Consider the following 22,213-nt stretch of genomic DNA (forward strand, 5'->3'; position numbering starts at 1 on the left):
GATAAGTAAAAGTTTGAAGTGATATAAACTAAATCTACTAAACTTATTGTGGAGAGTCATTTTGAAGATGTTTGCATGTCTCTAGATATATCTCTCCGAATGATAGTTAGAAAAGCAATTACCCAGTCGTACACGAGCCCGTTAGTGTCTTGATCACAAAAAATATTATATCTCATTATTAACATAAAAAAACAAAAAAAATTGTAAATATATATGAAAATTATTGTCATTCATATTTGTCTTCTAAAAAGTATAAAGGGGTCCCATGGAACTATACGGGTGGGGCATACAAATAAGTCCTAAACACCCTGAATGTAAGGCTTGTAAGTCTGGATGGCATGTAAGTCCAACGTTCAACCTTAAAACTTAAAATCATTTTCTGTATAGAGAAAATCTTTTGATCAAGCAGTAGGGGGTTGGAGTCAAATTGGGGTGATCTGGGGAAAGCCAAATACGATTCGAGAAGAGATAAGGGGCATCATAGGTCCATAAGTGAAGTCCATATAAGATATATGCCTAATCGAATCTAAGCATATCACTGGCGCAATGAAAATCATGCTAAGTTTCTAATTACCTGCTATCAACCTTTTCATTATGTCATAATAATGCTGAAAATGAATCATTGTGAAAGCATCTTAACCAATATGATTTCACGTTCAAATCTTTTCATAAAAAGGTGTCGCTTGTTTAAAATAGCTGAAATTTGATCCCAAAATATGTTAAAATATACTGAAGGCCAGATGGTTAAATCATTTTTGTTTTAGTTTAGTTTTTATTCTAATTTTATTTTATTTTTAATTTTTAGTTTTTACCTCATGTTTACTCGTGTCGAAACAAATGTCTTAAGAAATCGTTTCACATGAATCGGGATTGGTTTTTTAGATCATGAAATTTGACGGTTGCAAAATAAAAAAATTTCGTGGGCCAAGCGTGTCCATAATATTTGTGTTCTTGGCCAAGTCATCTTTGGCCCAAGTTGTTTGTGTTAATGGTGTTCTCGGTCCATCAGGGTTCTCTGCCCAGATGGGTATCTCAGAAGTTCAAAAGGTTTTGTTTACAGATTTGATTAAGTTTGGAAGGGAGTCAAAGTGGTTTATCAAAGTCTTCATCCGTTGGTTAAGATTGGAAGATTTGCTGAGATCGAGGCAGATGTTGATGCTGCTGGTGCAGCTGTAGCTGAGGAACATGTGGTTCATGCTCAAAGGCACATTACTGCCTTTGAGACATTGCCCAATGATGATGAGTCAGATAGTTCTCCATCACAACCTATGGAGACTGAACACCAAGTACAATAGTCAGTATCTACTATTGAACAAGTTAAAGAGTTTGAAGCTTTTAAAGAAAAGCTCTAGTCGACTGCATTGAAGCCTTCTCAATCAGTCACTACGACACATGTTGAAGATGATATTGACGAAGAGCCAGCCATTGATCTTATTCCACACAAACGACGAAAGAAAGATCCGAGATCCGGTGTGCTGGATAGTGATGTGATACCAACTACTCAACAAACTGTTGTTGAAGCTTAGACAGCTCTAGGCTCATCTAATGCTGCTCAACAAACTCAACAACAGATTTTTGAAGATATTCTCGAGCACGACTAAAATCAAGCAATAAACCAAGGGGGAGTTGTTGGGCTATATTTTGTGGTTTATGCTTGGTATTGTTAGACTTAGATTGGGCTTAGCTGGGCATTTATATGTGAACCGAAATCTATTGATTTCGGTGGGCTTTACTTTGCTTTGGGCCTAGGTTGGTAGTCTACATATAGCATATATGTTTACATTGTGGGGTTGCTGGTTGGTCGTCAGTTGTGGTTGTTCGTTCATTATTTTTCAACCGTGTAACTCTTAAGGGCTTAAGCACCCGACGTATAATATGCGTATGTTTTGAAGCTTCTTTGTGTGTTTTGCTTGTGTTCTTGGTTGCTTTATTGAATCGGCTTGGTGATTAGTTTCCGCATAATCATCGAGTATATTGATATCACATTGAAAGATCCGTCATGGGATTTACAATATGCCTCTCAACAGTTTAGAACTCATGAAAAGAACTATAAGACTCACAATTTGGAGTTAGGCGCCATAATTTTTGCTTTAAAGTTATGGAGGCACTCTCTTTATGGAGTCAAGTTCATAGTTTATACTAACCACAAGAGCTTAAAGTATATTTTTAGTCAGAAAGAACTAAACGTGAGGCAAAGACGTTGGATGAAAGTCTTAAGTGATTATGATTGTAAGATCATTTATCACGAAGGTAAGGCCAACGTTGTAGCTGATACATTAAGCCAAAATGAGCATGAGAAGCCTAAAAGAGTGTGTGCTCTAAGGTTAGAACTTCATATTGATTTGATAGACCAACTGAAAAATGCTTTGAAACAAGAGCTAGAAGAAAGTAAAGTTACTGATGAGAAAAGAAATGGTACTATTGACCAACTGATCAAAGGTAACTATGGAGATCTCATAATGGGAAGGAGAATCTGGGTACCGATTGTTGGAAACTTACGAGGAAGGATACTTGAGGAAGCTTATAAATCTAAGTACATGATGCATCTAGGAAGCAACAAGATGTACCAGAATCTAAGGAGTGATTATTGGTGCATTGACATGAAGAAAGATATTGGCATCTATGTTGCAAAATTTTTGACTTGTTCAAAAGTCAAGGCAGAACATCAAGCAGGTTTGCTGCATCAACCTAAAATACCAATATGGAAATGGGATATGGTTAACATGGATTTCATTATGAAGTTAACAAAAACTTCTCGACAAAATGATGCAATCTGGGTTATTATATATAGACTTACTAAGTCTGCCCATTTCATTCCGATAAATGAGTCATTAAGTATCAATAGATTGGCACATCTATAGGTTGATAACATAGTATCCATGCACAGTGTGCTGTTATCCATCATTTCTAACAGAGATAGTCGTTTCACATCTCAGTTTGGGAAATTTTTCTAAAAATCTATGGGTACGCACTTAAATTTAAGTACGGCTTATCATCCCCAAACTTACAGACAGAATGGAAGAACTATTTAAACCTTGGAAGAATGCTTCGTGCCTGTGTAATTAGACCTAGGAGGAAGTTGGGATACTCATCTATCCCTGATGGAATTCTCGTACAATAATCGTTATCATACGAATATTCAAATGGCACCATTTGAAGCATGGTACGGTCGTAAGTGTAGAATGCCCGTATATTGATCTAAAATCAGAGATCATCAGTTGTCAGGACCTGAAATTGTTCAGAAAATAACTGACCAAGTGACACAGATTAGGGAACAGTTAAAGGTAGCTCAAGACAGGCAAAAGAGTTACGCGGATATACGTCGTAAACAGTTAGAATTTCTGGAAAGAGATAAGGTATTACTAAAGGTGTCACCTTGGAATGGTGTAGTTTGGTTTGGTAAGAAAGGAAAATTAAGTCTATGTTTTGTTAGACCTTTCAAGATTCTCGTAAAATTTGACCAATAGCATACCGGTTAGAAGTACCAGAAGAGACGAAAGGTATACATAATGTATTTCATATGTCAAACCTACGAAAGTGTTTGGCAGATGAATCTCTTACGATGCCTTTAAAAGATGTTGAGATCAATAGTAATCTCAAATTTGTAGAACAATTTATTCAAATCGAAGATAGTATGACCAAATTTCTTAAGCAAAAATAACTCAAGTTAGTCAAGGTTCGATGGAACTCTCGACATGGTCCAAAGTTTACATGGGAACTTGAGTTAGAAATGAAGAAGAAATACCCGTGTCCATTCGATCAATCTTGAGGACGTGATTAATTCAAAGGTGGGGAGGATGTAACATTCCAAAAATTTCCATACCAATTTTGTCAATTTAGGAAGTTGAGGGACCAACTAGTCATTTAGCTAAAATAAATATATAAAACTCTCATTAAGCGACACACTACCTTATGACTAATCGCATGAAACGACACATGTCCGATAACTATTTGGTTGAAATCAACATGTGTCCAGTGACTAATCATATGGAATGGCATGTGTCCCCACATGTCAACATGAAAGGAAATATGTCATCATAAGAATGAATGGTGGCGAACGACGGTCCGACCGAGGGTGTGAGTTTCAACTATAAATAGTGGTCATGGGTTGCTCATTTGTGATATCCCGAACAGCAAACCACTCTCACTTTCTCTAAGTTTGTGCCACAGAGTTAGAGTCCCGACTCCACTATCGAGTTTCGACGTTTCATACCCCGACACGTTATGTATGGTCAAAGTACTCCTCGCTCGTTATTAAGCATTATACCTATTTTAAGGAAAGATTTATGTTGAAGATATTTCAATTCATAGCTTGGATCCTATTCAAGGGTATAGCCTAAACCTTGGAAAGTTTATAGATATATTTAAGCCTTATATATATATATATAAAGGTTTACAAAAATAAGTGTTTCCTTATTGCTAAGAAACATAAAGTTTTTCACGCAAAGGCTATTGTTAATTGAATTTCTTCTAAATGAAGAAACATTAAATTTTATACAAAAGATATTTATAGATAATTAAACAGAAAAGCGTCGCGGACATATAGTAACTGGAAGGGTGACAATACCGGTAGTCGAGTCTCTTGTCTATTGAAAGTAATTCGAATAAATCCCAATCAATCGTGGGACCGGTTTACTTTCCTGGAGAGCTTGATGAGAGTGTTCGAACCTATTAGGCCAAAGCATGCCACACCAAACGTCATACAAACGAAAGTAATCATTTTGAATAAAAATGACTTTATATCAAAAGAAATGTTTTATCAAGGTTTAATGCTATAAATTGTAGTAAAGGTATGAAGCTAGATCATTCGATCTAGATAAATTATTAAACTATTATTCTCGAACTATAGGTCCGAGGTAATCGTTCATCAAACATAGAGAAATTGTTAGTTGAACAACTTATTAAAAGGTGAATACGCTTAACCTTTATAATATCATGAATATGTACTATTGTTTTTAAAGTATTTACTCTTTTAGATTATGGAGGGTTATCCATATGTAAAGAGTTAGAAAAGTATTTACATGAGGATTGGTTTAAATCCTCTAGAGCGTATTGATACAAGGTAGTATTAGACACTCAGGATAAAAAACACATGTGTCTGGATCCTTACATATATGATCTGTAGTGGGCACACTACAGACATACTGACCATGAGGCAGGTAGCTGTCTCTAGGGTGCGTAACCGTCCACTAAGTGGTTTGTGCGTATGTTTAGTTCCAATGAGATGGAATTGAGACCCACTGTATCGTTGAACTCTATTAGTGATTGTGTCATAACGAATTATGAAAACTTTTTATCGAGTCAGCGTTATTCACCAGCATGTGGCTGACGTATTTTTTTAAAGTGTTTTCAGGTAACCATGAGTAAGGTATAGAAGTGGATGTGCCGGTGGAAATAGAAGATCGCTAGGCATAAAATACAGTTGATGGCTCAGCTAATTTTGTAAACGAAGCATATAAACTTGTTTTTTAACCATGAAAGTAAATGTGTCATTAAGCATTTTCCATTGCGTAATCAAACTTTGAAAAATTAATAAAACCGGTACCAACTATTGGTCACACGGCTAGGACCCTGAGGCCGGGTGTGACACCTCATACCCGAGAGTTGTGCTTTTCCACAATTGGCAATCATTGTCACTCTGCCTAGCACTTACTAATGTTGCGCGCTACAGATGTCATTACTAACTGATATAGCCAGATTCTCAAATTCCTATTCTATTCTTTTAATTGGGTTATTAATAAAGGAACATGACATCGAAAATACTATACACACACACACACGTAACACCCCAGCTTAAGCAGAAACACCCGAGTGTGACATACGGATTGTTCAAAACACATGTGACAATATTAATTGACAATAATAACCATACAATTCATGAGTGTAAATCGAGCAAGTAAAGTCCTTTCCAATTGGTAACAACCAACGTACTCGGATAATGAAGCCCTTTTCTACTCATAACAAAATGGTCCTGAGTGCAAGGGGCGTATGATCATACTTATTGAGGCTACCACGTGCAAGTAAATTCGAGCAAGTAATCAAGTAAACACACAAGTCCATGTAATGAATTATAGTTTGTAAATGAAATCGTGATTACTTCGAGTTTGTAAGATACATATGCTACCCCCAAAATTAGTAAAAGAGTAAAGGGGTGTGATAAACTGACCTTTGAAAATGAAGTGGAAATAAAAATAAAAGCTGAAATGCTTCAAATGAATCGAAATGAATGATCCGTACGAACTATAAATAAAAAATACTAAAATTTAAAGTCTAATTAACAGGATTATTAAAGTTAATTATTGTCTAATTTTTTTTGGGAATATGTTATTATTTTATTATAACTTTTACTATTTTAAGGCATAGGTTATTTTAATATTATTCCAAGTCTTAATGAAAATTTAACAGTTTATATTATTTTAATAATATTGCTTAACGCTAATATGAGAGTTACGATAATTACAAGGGACGGATTTTAAAAGTAATCCAATCTTGAAGAGCAATTATGTTAACGAATTAAAACTAACAAATTAGAAATCTAATGAATTAAAGTTAACGAACTAATTAATATTAACGGATTAATGATTATAAAAGTTGGTTTATGGGAAATGAAAAAATATAATTTATACTTAATTTATACAAATTTTATTTAGTTTAAAAATAATTTTATTTGATTTATTATGATTTTTAATTATTTATTAGATTGTTAATATATAAGTAAAAGATTTAAAAAGAAATACAAAAAATTAATGTAATGACCCAAGTTCGAACCCGGGTCCGTTGTTTCACAGACTACATGTTTAACCACTAGACACGGCTCTAAGTTTGATAATATCACATAAACAAAAACATATAAATGCATGCTCATGTTCATCTTCCTCCCTAACCAAACCCTAGGTTTCAATCCTTACAATCCAATCCATGTTTTCTCAAATAATGTTAAGGGTTTTGTTAGATGCTTCAAAACTAATAAAATTCATATAAAAATTACTCGAAATGATTAAGGTTTAACGTAGAACACGAGCTCGCCAGAAAATATCTTAGATAGAGAAACTATAAACCTTAAGAGAGTATTTTAGTAGATTTTGAGAGTGTGAACAAGTTTAAATGAACGAGAGGCTCATATTTATACTAATAATTGGAACGTATGTGAGTTAATTCGTTGTTAATTGTTTTTGGCCATTTATCAACCGTTACACGAGATTAATTCACACCATTTAAGTCGTTAAAACTTAATTAACATGTTGGTTTAGATTTTTATTAACATCTAAAGTCGTTACAACAATCAAATGGCTCAAATGCGAGATTTATGGAATGTTTTAGGGTTGTCGGAAAATGTGGTGCGCCGCCGAAAAACGGGCATGGGCGGCTAACGGTTGGGTTAAAATATTAAATTAATATAATTCAAATGTCATTTCAGTTTTGGCCCCTCAAGTTTAAGATTTTTTTTAAAACTAAATTAATGTTTATTTACCATTTACACCTTGGACTTTAAAAATAATAAAACATGGATTAAAGTTATATAACTTGGATATATATCATTTTATACCCGAAAGTTTGCGAATTGCCTAATCATAAAAACTTTGAATACCGGAGTTTTATTAATTGATCGAAAATTAATAGAAAACGAACGAACAGAAACTTAATCCTCGGGAATATTTTATTAATGATAAAATAATAAATACAATACATCGAAATGACACAGCGGGTTGGTTTGACGAATCCAAATACAAATACATATACAAATCCAAATACGAAAAAAAATAGACGAATGTCACAACATTCCCTACTTTGGAGAATTCTGTCCCGAAATTAAGCAAAAGAATCCATATAAAAAAGATGAGGATACTTAGTTCGCATTCGGTCTTCCCGTTCTCAAGTGAATTCAGCGCCACGCTTGGATTCCCAACGAACCTTTACCAAGGGTATACGGCTACATTTGGTTTCATTGTCTTTGCGATCCATGATTTCCAACAAAGTGCTTTGTTTCATCAATGCGCACTTCATTGAGAGGTGTGTGGAGATTTCCCTAAGCTAGACATTTCTTAAGATTTGAAACATGAAACGTTGGATGAATATTCGAAAGTTCTTGCGGAAGCTCGAGAGTATAAGCCACACTATCGACTCATTCAAGAATCTTGAAAGGTCCGACAAGTCGAGAAGATAGTTTTCCTTTCTTCCCGAAACGAACGACACATTTCCAAAGGGATGCCTTGAGAAGAACACGGTAGCCGACATTAAACTCGATAGGTTGTCATCGGTTATCAGCGTTACTCTTTTGACGGCTACGAGGGGCTAAGAGATTCAGTCGAATTTGAGCAATTAGATAAGCAGTCTCTTGAACAAGTTCCGGGCCAGTGATTTGGGTTTCACCAATTTCATTCCAACAGACAGGGGAACGACATTTACGACCATAAAGGGCTTCGAATGGAGACATACCGATACTCGTGTTAAAACTGTTGTTGTATGAAAACTCAATCAAGTGAAGATGAGATTCCTAATTTCCACCAAAGTCCATGATGCATGTCTTCGAGCATTTAAATTGTTCGCTCGGATTGCCCGTGAGTTTGAGGATGATAGGCTGTTTGAAGTGATGCCCAGAAATGTGAAGTAAAACGGCTATCATGATCTGAAATGATAAGAAAAGGTACACCATAACGACATACGATACGCTGAACATAAATCTAAGCGAGCTAATCATTCAAGAATTTTTCACTGATCGGGATGAAATGAGCGGACTTAGTCAATCGGTAAACTGTAACCCAAATACCATCGTGGTGGCTTCGAGTAGTCAGAAGTTTGAACACGAAATCCATGGTTACAGCTTGCCATTTCCAAATAGGAATGTGCGGTTGCACAAGAAAACCAGATGGTCGTTTATGCTCAGCCTTAACTTTAGCAAGTAAGGCATTTTGCAATGTATAAAGCAATGTCCTTCTTCATATCGGGCCACAAGAAAGTGGACCGTAGATCGAAGTACATTTTATCTGCACCAAGATGAATAGAATATCGAGACTTATAAGCTTCGTCCATGATGAATGTGAAAAGATATTCACGATTAGGAATCCACAAGCGATTGAGGTAATACAAAAAACCATCACACTTGGTTTCGAGTTGATTCTCAGCACCATGGGACATTTCATCGTATATGTTGCCCTCGGTGATAGAGACATGCTGTGCTTCAAAGATACGAAGTTGAAGATCGGTTTGAACAGTCACTCTATGAAGTAGAATTGATTTAACATGGGTTTTAGACTAAGAGCGTCGTCTACAACATTCTCTTTACCACGGTGGTAACGAATTTCGCAGTCGTAGTCATTAAGTAGTTCGGCCCATCGTCATTGTCGCATGTTTATATCCTTTTGGTTAAAAATATGTTGAAGACTCTTATGGTTAGTGAATACCACACATTTAGTGCCGTAAAGGTAATGTCTCCAAATTTTCAACACGAATACGACAACAGCGAGTTCGAGATTATGCGTCGTGTAATTCCTTTCATGAATCTTAAGTTGCCGTGAAGCGAAAGCGATAACTTTACCTCGTTGCATAAGGACACAATCGAGACCTTGATCAGAAGCATCGCAATAGACAACAAAATCTTCATTGCCCATGGGGAGTGCAAGTATTGGCGCATCGGAAAGCATACGCTTAAGAGTTTGGAAAGTTTCATCTTGCTTTAGCCCCTACTCATAAGGTTTATCCTTGTGAATTAAAGCGGTTAGGAGCAAAGCAATCTTGGAAAAATTAAGTATGAAGCATGATAATAACCCGTAAGACCAAGAAATGAACGAACTTCAGTAGGAGAGGTTGGAGTTTTCCAATTCTTAATGGCTTCGATTTTGGCTGGATCATTGTGGATACCCTTTTCGTTTACTATATGCCCTAAGAATGGAATTTCATTCAACCAGAACTCGCACATCGAGAACTTAGCGTCAAGCTGTTCCTTCCTCAAAAGATCAAGGATGGAATGAATATGTTTCCGTGCTCAGCTTTGTACTTGGAATAAATGAGAATGTCGTCAAAAAAGGCAATCATGAATTTACTTAAGTAAGGCTTGCATGCGCGGTTCATGAGGTCCATAAATACCACGGGTGCATTGGTTACCCCAAAAGGCATAACCCTAAATTTGTAATGCCCGTATCGAGTCTGAAAGGCGGTTTTGGGTAAATCATCTCCGTGCACGCGTAGTTGATGATTACCCGAACGAAGATAAATCTTTGAGAAGCATGAAGCTCCTTGGAGTTGATCGAAAAGATCGTTGATGCATGGAAAAGGATAATGATTCTTGACCGTGAGCTTGTTGAGCTCAAAATAGTCATTGAAAATACGAAAAGATCCATCTTTCATCTTGACTAAAAGAACGGGTGCGCTCCCGTGGAGATGAACTAGGGCAAGTGAACCCTTTGTCCGAAAGTTCTTAGAGCTGATTGGACAACTCTTGCATCTCGGAGGGTGCAAGACGGTATGGAGCCTTTGCAATCAAGGTTGCACCAGGCATGAGATCGATTCGGAATTCAACTTCACGAATAGGAGGAAGACCAGAAACATCATCGGGAAAAACTTCAGGATACTCGCGAACAACATGAATGTCTTTGATATTTTGTTCCTTCTTTTCCATCACATAAGCTAAGAACGCCACATACTTCTTGTGTAAGTACGTATGGGCTTGACAACAAGTTATGAGGTTAAGGCTCGAGGGAGAAGGCTTTTCACCAAAGACACGAAGAAGCTAACCATCAGCTAGCGGGATAAGAATGAACTTTTTGAAACAAACGAATTCAACACGATGAAAGGATAACCAGTTCATGCCTACTATGATGTCAAAACTTCCCAACTGCATAGGAATGAGGTTAATCGAGAACTTTTGGCAGTTAAGGTTCAACTCGCAATTCCAAATGACAGCGTCGATCGATACAGATTTATCATTAGCTACTTCAACAGTGTATGAGTTTCTAAGCTTAGATCGGGGTTTAGCAAGCAACTGTTCAAATTCTAAGAACACGAAACTCATATCAGCTCCTGTATCAAATAAAATGGATGAAAAGTGGTCGTTTACGAGAAACGTACTGTTCACCATGTCGCCGCTTTGCTGGGCTTGATGGACATTGATTATAAAGGCACACCCATGAGCATCTTAGGGAGCTTGAGCAACTTGAGTGGCTTGACCATATTGTGGTGCAGATGCTTGAATAGCTAGAAGTGACTGAGCTTGATTACCCAACAATTGTGGAACTTTTGGCTGAATAGCTAGGTAGGCTTGATACGCTTGAAGCTAAAACTGCGGTGCTGGAGCTAGCTGAAGCGAGTTCACATTCATGAGTCGTGGACATGCGTTGTGGAAGTGGCCAGGGTCACCACAGATGTAACAAGCCCGCACTTGATTAATGGGTTGAGCAAATTGCACAGGACGATAGTTTGGTTGAGCAACCCATGGAGGAGCAATCGACACAACAATGGTTTAATGACAAGTGGCACTAAGGTGTCCAAAACGGTTGCAACGGGTGCATTGACGGAAAATGGCATATGCGGGGTTGTAGAATGTATAAGGTCCGTTATAGGGTTTCTTGAGAGGTGGTGCGGGATTAGCTTGGTGTTGAGGTGCAGCTTGTTGGGTTAGCGCATAGTTTTTGCGCTTCTTGTTGTGGTGGTTGGAGGAGTAAAAGGGTTTGGATGAATTGGGCTTAGTTTCTTTGGGTTCGGAAGATGGTTTTTCGACATGTTTCTTCGAACCTTTCAATGTCAAAGTCCCGTCTTTAACTTGATTGTCGGTCAACGTTGCAGGAAGGTTGATCGCATCACCAAGTTCATTGGGAGAACTACTGAACACACTATCTTGAATTTGCCTCGGTAGCCCCCTTAATATACTTTTTGATGGCACACGAAGTTGGGGTAACAAGATGAGGCACCAATACACTGAATTCACTGAAACGATAGGTGTAAGCTAAGTGCTCACCACCTTCTTGCTTGAGGTTCCAGAACTCAGTCTTCAAATTCATGAGCTCATTTGGAGAGCAAAATTGTCGGGTCATCATTTCCTTCAACTCATTCCATGGCAAAGCCATGGCAACTTCAGCACCTTGGGTCGATTTTTCCTTGACTCACCATGTAAGTGCCCCATTTTCAAAGACATTTAAAGAAAATCGGGTTCGTTTATCATCGGGACATTCAATGTGGAGAAATATGTTCTCCATCTTTCATACCACTGAAGTAGGGCAATGGCACCTTGTGTCCCGTCAAACCCTGGGGGTTTGGAATTGGTGAAGTTCTTGAATGAAACAATAGGAGCTTTAGGCTCGAGCGGAGCAGGGTTGATGCTAGTGGCGAGGTTCTGATGGATTTGGGTCATCATATCGGGGAGGACCGCTGCTAGTTGCTTGGTAATCTAAGCAGTCAACTTGCAGCTAGAGGTTCCAGATTAACGGCCCTTAATGCAATTGGAAGACATTCTGCGAACAAAGGTAACGAAAATCGTGAGACTCGGAATAATATATAATATATAAGAAAGAAAATCTTTGTTAAAATTTGTTAAACATGAAAACCATAATAATAATCATAAGCGTTGTGTGGAACTTAGAGTTTCTCATGAACCACCATGGACTCTTATATTCCAACACAAAAATCAAAATACGTAATCAAATCGAGCCGAAAGTTAGGTATTCGTGTATCACCACGACTTGACAGATTTTTAGTTAAAACACATTGTAAAACATTGATGGTCGAAGTCACACATTGCATGAATCACCTGACTTGTATAACATCCTAAGGAGTGTAACCATATCCTGTTCACAAAGAGGACATGGTCACCTTTGAAAGCTTAAAGTTGTAATTCGTATTGGCATTTGCTGTGGTACGTTTTGGCCTAATAGGTTTCATGCTTTTTTCGAACTCTCCAGGTAAGCAACCGGGTCCCATGTCTAACTAGGATTTGTGTGCATTACTTATCCTTAGGTTTCAATAACATTTTTGAAAAATAAGGACGTCCCCTTCCAGTTACTACATGCCCGCCACATAGAACCATCTTTAAGAAGATGAAATATCATAAAACCGAAATAAAATCGATTGAAAATGATTTGAATATCTTTATTTTAGGCCTAAGACTTGGACTTGTGTGTATGCTTGGGTACATGAGGCGTAAGCAAAATCAATAATGAAGTAATAATATGTGAAAGGAACAATCAAGTAAGGCCCACATAATTTCTAATCATGCAACCTAAACAAATAAGCTATAACTAACTAGAACACTACATCTAATGTCCTATCTTTTAGTCATGGCTCTAATACCAATCTGTAACACCCCGGCTTAAGCGGAAACGTCCGAGTGTGACGTACAGATTGTTCAAAACACATGTGATACTATTAAGTGACAATATTGTCATTAATTCATTCAAGGCTTCAAGTACACAAGTTCAAGAAATAAATACATTCAATAAAAGATAAACTAAAATCAACTTGTCCATTATTTAAAATATCCTATGTCTAGTGGCTTAATCATGGTATCATCCTCTAACAATGATAGATGTAGCATATGTATAAAATAATGTCAACTATACGAATAGTTGGTGAGTTCAAACAGTTTGATATAGTACGTAAAAACCATACAATTCATAAACAAATGTAAATCGAGCAAGTAAAGTCCTTTCCAGTTGGTAACAACCAACGTACTCGGATAATTGTGCAAGTAACGCCCTTTACAGTTGGTACAACCAACGTACTCGGAAAATGAGGCTCTTTACCACTCATAACAAAATGGTCATGAGTGCAAGGGGGGAGGGGCGTATGATCATAGTTATTGAGGCTACCACGTGTAAGTAAGTTCGAGCAAACAATCAAGTAAACACACATATCCATGTAATGAATTGTAGTTTGTAAACGAAATCGTAAATACTTTGAGTTTGTAAGATACATATGCTACCCCCAAAAGTAATAAAAGTGTAAAAAGGGGGTGTGAAAAACTCACCTTTGAAATTGATGTGAAATAAAGATAAAAGCCAAAATTCATCAAAGGAACCGACGAACGATCCGCACAAACTATAAATAAAAATACATATGAAAATTTAAAGTCTAACTAACGGGATTATTAAAGTTAATTATTGTCTACTTTTGTTGAGAATATGTTAGTATTTTATTATAACTTTTACTATTTTAAGGAATAGATTATTTTAATATTATTCTAAGTCTTAAGGGAAATTTTAACGGTTTATATTATTTTAATAATATTGCTTAACGCAAATATTAGAGTTACGATAATTACAAGGTACGAATTTTAAATGGTAATCATTTCTCGAAGAGTAATTATGTTTACAAATTAAAGTTAACGAATTATAAATCTAATAAATTAAAGTTAACGAACTAATTAATATTAAAGGATTAATGATTATGAAAGTTGGTTTTTAGATAGGAAATGATAAAATATAATTTATACTTAATTATAAAAAATTTATTTAGTTTAAAAATAATTTTATTTGATTTATTATGCTTTTTAATTATTTATTGGATTGTTAATATATAAGTAAAAGGTTTAAAAAGAAATACAAAAAATTAATGTAATGACCCGGGTTCGAACCCGGGTTTGTTGTTTCACAGACTACATGTTTAACAACTAGACCAGGCTCTAAGCTTGATAATATCATAGAAACAAAAAAAATATGAATGTATGTTCATGTTCATCTTCTTCCCTAACCAAACCCTAGGTTTCAATCCTTACAATCCAATCCATGTTTACTTAATTAATGTTAGGGGTTTTGGTAGACGATTCAAAACTAATAAAATCCGTATAGAAATTACCCGGAATGATTAAGGTTTGACGAAGAACACGAGCTCGCCAGAAAATATATTTGACGGAGAAATTATAAACCTTAGAGAGTATTTCAGTGGATTTTGAGAGTGTGAACAAGTTTAGATGTACGAGAGGTTCATATTTAGGCAAATAATTGGATATGCGAGTTTATTCGTTGTTAATTGTTTTTTCCTGTTTACCAGCAGCTACCCGAGATTGATTTACACCATTTAAACCGTTAAAACAAATTAACATGTTGGTTAAGGTTTGTTATTAACGTCAAAAGTCACAATCAAAAGGGTCAAACGTGATATTTACGGAGTGTTTTAGGGTCGCCAGAAAATGTGGTGCTTCGCTGGAAAAAGGGCAGGGGGCGGCCAAGGGTTGGGTTAAAATATTAAATTAATATAATTTAAATATTATTTTCAGTTTTGGCCCCTCAAGTTTAAGATTTCTTTTAAAACTAAATTAATGTTCATCTACCATTTAAACCTTAGACTTTGAAAATAATAAAACTTGGATAAAAGTTATATAACTTGGATATTTATCATTTTATACCCGAAAGTTTGGGAATTTCCTAAACATAAAAACTTCGATTCCCGAAGTTTTATTAATTGATCAAAAATTAATACAAAACGAACGAACGAAAACTTAAATCCTCGGGAATATTTTATTAATGATAAAATAATAAATGCAATACATCGAAATGATACAATGGGGCGGTTTAACGAATCCAAATACGAATACGAATACAAAGCCAAATACAAAAAAAATTAACGAATGCCACAATACACATTTCTTTTGCTTATTTAATAACATGTCTTCTTATAGTTCCTCCTTCACTCTCAAGCAAGTACTTGAGAAAGAAATGCTGAATGACGCCACCTTTCTCGAATAGCACCACAATATGAGAATAATTCTCAAGATGTCAAAGAAGCTCTCTGTTAGTGCTCATGTGCTTAAGACAAAGGGTGCACTAAATAAACTTGATTGTCCCCTACCTGATGAAACGGTAGCAGATTTCATCTTGAACTCTCTCCCTGACTCTTACGACCAGTTCGTGATAACAGTGTTGAATATTCCAAATAAAACAAATCAAGTTCTTATGGGTTATAACAGTGATGAATATTCCAAATAAAACTAGTCAAGTTCTTACGGTCAAATTTACAGATGTCAAGAAGCCCAACCCCAAGAAAATGGGTTATCACAACAAAGGAAAGAAAAAGGTTGTTATTGACAAGCTTTCCACCAACACTAACAAGCAAATTGCAAAACCACCACTACCGCATCATGAAAAGCGCCATTGATTTGAATGCAACAAGATGGGGCACTAAAAACGTAAAGCCCAAGTAGCTGGCCAATCTAAGAAAAAAGAGGGTCATTGGTGAATGCTCCTCTTAAGGGATTTTTATTTATGCTATTGAACTTTTCACTGTTCTAACAACACATGGTTACCACATCGTTAGTGTCTTATAGGAACCTGAAAACTAGAAGAAACTGAAACAAGGCAACATGGAGCACATCGTTGGTGATGGGAAGAGAGTCCTAGTTCTTGCAACTGGCACATATTGTTTTTTGTGTCCATCTGACCTTGTAGTTACTTTAAATAACTGTTTGTTTGCACATGGTTTGACCAGAAACATTATTTTAGTTTCTTTACTTTTTAAACAAGGATTTAAGTGTGGTTTTAATGGTATTGCTATTTATCCCTACTAGAATGATGTCTTTTATTTTGAGGCTGAATCTCGAAATGGTATTTATGAGATTGATGTTCAAATAAACAATAATGTTTATAATCTTTCAAAACATATCAGACCTGGCATTAATGATGCATTTCTATGGCATTTCCGACTTGGTCATATAAGCAAGGAACGAGTTAAGAGACTCCAATCCGAATGGCTTCTTCAGTCCATGAGACCAGACTCCTTTGATGACTGTGAATCCTGCTTAGCTGCAAACTTACCAAAGACTCATTCACTCATAAAAGTGAAAGAGCAAATGATCTTCTAGGACTCACACATACTGATGTCTATGCCCTTTCAGTTCCATGTCTAGAAATCATGAAAGATACTCCATTTCTTTTATTGATGATTACAATTGATATGCTTATGTGTATCTTATAAAACACAAGCACAGAACTTTTGAAAGGTTCAAAGAGTTTCAAAACAAAATGGAAAACCAAATTGGAAAAACAATTAAAATGCTTCATCAGATCAAGGTGGAGAGTATCTCAGCTTGGAGTTCATCGATCATCTAAAAGAGCAAGGAATTGTTTCATAGCCCACTCCACTCGGGCCTCATCACCCCCAACATAATGGTGTGAGCAAAAAGAAAATCGAACCTTGCTAAACATGGTCTGATCTATGATATGTAGAACTAACTTACCTCACTCCTTTAGGAGCTTTGCTCTTATAACCGCCACACGCATTGTCAATCTGGCTCCAACTAAAAATGTAAACAAAACCCTATATGAGATATGGCATGGGCGTAACCCAATTTGTCTTACCAAAGAGTATGGGGTTGTGATGCGTATGCCACCAGTGATTCTGATGACAAGCTCGATCTTCCCAGAGTAAAAGTGGTTATCGTCGAATACTATAACCAAGGCGGATATTATTTTTTCCATCATGATATAAATTTGATTTCTATCAAAAGGAAGGGTCACTTCCTCGAGAAGGAAATTCTTGAACGAGAAAATGGAAATAAATTTGATGATCTTAAATAAATTCAAGAACCACAAGCAACCGTTGAGGAAGTTGGAACGTCTAATCAACAAGATGTTGTTGCTAATGCATCAGACATAAACACGAGCGTTCGTAGAAGTAATAGGAATCGGAAAGAACCAAATAGATACCTATGGCATCTAGATGGTCCCGAATTCCTATTAGTAGCTGAATCTAATGACAAACCTGCTAACTACAAATTTGCTATTTTAGATCCGAAATCTTAGAAATGGCAAGAAGCCATGAATGCTGAGATGCAATATGTGCATGAAAATCAAGTCTGGAACTTGGTTGAGCTACCTCCTGAAGGTCGGGTAGTAGGGAGCAAGTGGATTTTCAAAAGAAAAACCAACATGCATGGAAATATACACACCTATAAAGAACGGCTAGTCGCGAATGGTTTTACTCAACCTCAGGGTATTGACTATGATGAAACTTTCTCACCCGTTTCTATGACTAAATCAATAAGGATAGTACTTGCCATAGTCGTGTATTATGACTACAAAATATGGCAAATGGATGTCAAACCCGCTTTTCTTAACGGACACCTTTCTGAAGATGTCTATATAGGTGTGGAAACTGAATAAGTCCATTTATGGACTCAAACAAGCATATCCCAGCTGGAATCTTTATTTTGACGAGAAAATCAAAGAGTTCCATTTTATAAAAAATGAAGATGAGCCTTGTTTTTACAGAAAGGCTAGTGGGAGCACTATATCATTCCTCATCTTGTATGTGGATGATATACCGATCATTGGAAACAACATTCCTATGCTTAAAGAAGTCAATTGGGATCTTGCTTCGCAATGAAAGATCTTGGTGAAGTTGCTTATATTCTAGGAACCAAGATCTACCAAGATAGATCTAAGCGGTTTCTAGGGCTAAGTCAAAGTGCATTCATAGACAAAGTCATGGCACGCTTCTCAATGGAAAACTCTAAGAAAGTTGGAATTTCCATTGCTAAAGGAACCGTGTTGAACAAATCGCAATCTCCTTCAACAGGAATTGAAACTAAACATATGCAAGAAATTCCATATGCTTCAGCTATTGGTTCTATCATGTACGCTATGTTATGCACTAGACCTGACGTCTCGTATGCTTTAAGCATGACCAGCCGTTTTTAGCTAAGTCTTAGTGTTGCCTATTGGACTGCAGTAAAGAACATTCTAAGGTACTTGAAAAGAACTAAAGACGTGTTCTGGTGTTTGTAGGAGTAGAAGAGGAGCTCACTGTAAGGTGTTACACTAATGCTAGCTTCTAGAATGACCTAGATGTTTCTCGCTCAAAATCTGCTTGGAAGAAGAAATTCATAGCCGGCCTCACTGGTACCATGTTTTCGGAAACCTATCGACGTAATTCAGTTAAAACACATGTAACATTCGTTACTTTTCCAACGCGAAAACCCGACCCATTTTAAATTTTCAATTATGTTTATAAAGATATATATATATATATGTATGTATGTATGTATGTATGTATGTATGTATGTATGTATGTATGTATGTATGTATGTATGTATGTATATTTATATCTATCTCAAGTTCGTTTACATGTATTCTTATTCGTTATTCATCGTTAATATTATATTCTTGGTGATTTGCGTTCATCGTTCGTTCGTGTTCTTTTCATTTTATTCAATAAACAGAACGCTGAGATTTAAAGTTTTAAATGTTTAATCAATCCACAAAATTTACGGGTTTAATTCGAAAACTATCCAAGTATATTAATCTTAATGCAAAGTTCAAGGTTCAATGTGTGAATGAAGTTTAATTTAGATTTTAATGTATTAAGAAAATTCGGGGGCCAAACTTGTAAATTAGTATTTAAAATATAATTAAATAACAAAAACACCACCCAGCCCCTACCCCCATCTTCGTTTTTCCGGCATCCCTCCGGCGGCCGGAAATCCGACGCCGTCGATGCCTAAAACACCCCCAAATCTCGATTAATGGGCATACATTGAAATTTAAACAATAATAAACGACCACCATGGATTAATTCATGCGTATTAGACCCCGTCCCCTGTTCCATGTGATTTCCTGCGATCCCGAAATTCCAGCAACACCCCAACCTTACTTAAAACGCGTTTAAATCTATTAAAGGTTCATAACTCGTTTATACCTAATGGAAAAACACATAATCATCATTAAAATTACGTTACAACCACTAGTAACGAATTAATCAATCCCAAACTTACCAGAAATTCATGAAAATCGCAATAATGATAATTAAACGTAATATGTTCAATTGACACTATAAATAGGTCCTAAACTCATAACTAAACTTGTACCAAACATCAAAATACATAAATTACTCTCTGTAATCCCCTATTAATTCCTTCAAGTTCGTATTCCGACGAGCCATGCTCATCATCAAACCAAAACGTTACCAAGTAAGCGGTATATGTTTTTGATTCGTTTTTCTTCAATTAACAAAAACCCTAAACTAATTTCATCAAACGTGGAGCGGATTAACGAATTGAATTCTAGGGTTTTAAGGTGGAAGATAATGAACATGTTTTTATATATATGTATTCTTGTTTCTATTTTAAAAACAACCATCAGCCTAGTCTAGTTGGCTAGTCACTTATATTTGGTTAGAAAGACCCGGGTTCGAACACGGGCCAAGACATGTTTTTATACTTTATTTTTTTTAATCTTTTTCTTATATTATATTAACCAAATTAAATTATTAAAAATCATTATAAATTAAATAAAACTATTTTAAGTTAAATAAAGTATTTATAAATTAATTTTATCATCTTTTCACCCAAAACCCCAACTTTTTCATATTCGTTAAGTTCGTGAACCCCGTTAATATTATATTATTTATTTTTCATTTCGTTCACTTTATAATTCTTTTTTGTTAATATTTATAAATGCTAAAATAGTTGTTTCAACATAAAATCCGTGCTTCGTAAGCAATTATTATATGAAATAATATTTAAATAATATATTTTGTTAAATCATAAAAATTAGATTATGATTCGTTAGCGTTAAACTCGTCAACTTTAAATTGTTAATTTAAAATCTGCGTTCAACAAATATTATTCTCATATTAGTGTTAATAATAATAAAATCTTTTAAATTTCGTAAAGCTTAAAATGAATGTTACATTACCAAATGCCTTAAAATAACAGTAAAATAATGCAAAATCCCTTTAACTAAGTTATTAAATTTACAATCCGTTAGTTAGATTTTTGTTTTGTTTTCAATTATAGTTCACTTTGAGTTCTTTAACACACTTTCGGTTGCTTCGGTTTCATTATCATGCTTTCGGTTTTCATTGCGATGTCTATCTTCAATTTCAAGGTGAGTTTCTCACACCTCCTTCTTAAACATTTTTACATTTGGGGATAGCATATATATCCTATCCAACTTAATTGTTTATTATATTAGTTTACAAAACTGAGATTCATATCATGGACTTGTGTCTTTACGTGCTTACTTGATTATTTGCTCAGCTCTTGCCTCAATAAGTATGACCATACGCCCCCCTTTGCACTAAGGACCATTTTGCTATAAGTGGAAAAGGGATCCCCGATCCGAGTACGTTGGTTGTTACCGACTTGAAAGGGCATTGCATGCGAAGTAGTTATAATTTTCACAAGTTTCATGGAATTGCATGATTTTTATATACTTGTATAAAACTTGTGTGAACTCGCCAACTATTAAATTAGTTTACTGTATTTTATATATATGTTACAGGTACTGCTAGTAGAAGATGATACACAGAGAATACACTAGATTTAGGTTCTTTAAACAAATGGACAAAATGTTTAGTTGTAATTATATTTCCTTGTATTTTTGTTTACAAACTTGTGTATATGATGCTTAAATCAATTAATGATAATATTGTCACTTAATAGTGTCACATGTGTTTTGAACAATCTGTATGTCACACTCAGGCGTTTACGTTTTAGCCGGGGTGTTACAACACAGGAACCATTGCTCAAGCCAAAGAGATCAGATCTCATCACATGGCCAAACACATTCTAAGTAAGCTCCACTATATACGGGAAATACTGGAACGGGAAGACATTATAATAAGCAAAGTAGACACAGATCTAAACCTAGCAGACCCATTCACTAAGCTGATGACTCAAGACAAGCATGACCAACACAGGGATGCTATCGGTCTTAGATTAGCTAGCCATATGTTTTGATTTAGTATTTGGATGTACGGACATTTAAACAGTTATACATTTAAGTTCACTTTTGATTTAATGGTTAAATGAAAATATTGAATCTTATAACTGTGTTCGATTTTAATACGTTTATTCCATGAACCTTGTATTTTGAATTATCCGTAGTCGATTAGACTCGTGGGAACGACTCTGAATTAAGACTATTTTGACTTTGGACTAAAGGAGTTGACTTCCAAACTCTCAGACCTCATTATGAATTACGTTGGATGTAACTCACATCAAGTCATCTTCATGGATCTTATAGGTATACTCATTTAGTATCCTTAGACCTGAGATGCATATTAGAATTTTCGTTTACTAAAGGCTATTCTTTGATCAGTGTCAACCGCTGTCGCGTAACTGCTAGTCATAAAAGCATTGGTTGGGAGTAGTTCTGAAGTCCAGTGGGAGTTGTATGCAGTCAAGATGGGATTCTGTACTATTACATTTTGTGTAGCAGTTAGACATCGTGACGCCCTCGTTGATTCAAACTGGTGAAGTGTGAGGCCTCACTCAAACTTACTATATGTT

General features: G+C 35.7%; 1 protein-coding gene across 1 annotated transcript; it reads left to right on the forward strand.

Moving 5' to 3' along the window:
- Positions 1-2,204: 2,204 nt before the first annotated feature.
- Positions 2,205-2,954, forward strand: LOC143605271 (uncharacterized). Its single transcript, XM_077081445.1, has 2 exons — positions 2,205-2,777; positions 2,862-2,954. The coding sequence occupies exons 1-2, from the start codon at positions 2,205-2,207 to the stop codon at positions 2,952-2,954; spliced, it is 666 nt and encodes a 221-aa protein (XP_076937560.1).
- The last annotated feature ends 19,259 nt before the right edge of the window (positions 2,955-22,213 follow it).

This window comes from Bidens hawaiensis, unplaced genomic scaffold (assembly GCF_021521415.1).
Source record: "Bidens hawaiensis isolate Kalapana, Puna unplaced genomic scaffold, B.hawaiensis_p1.1 tig00068855_1, whole genome shotgun sequence".
Taxonomy (NCBI): Eukaryota; Viridiplantae; Streptophyta; class Magnoliopsida; order Asterales; family Asteraceae; genus Bidens; species Bidens hawaiensis.

Coding starts and splice junctions, on each gene's coding strand:
- LOC143605271 (XM_077081445.1), top strand. CDS start 2,205: ATGAAAGTCTTAAGTGATTATGATTGTAAGATCATTTATCACGAAGGT. Junction 2,778..2,861: donor GACAAAATGATGCAATCTGG/GTTATTATATAT, acceptor GCACATCTATAG/GTTGATAACATAGTATCCAT.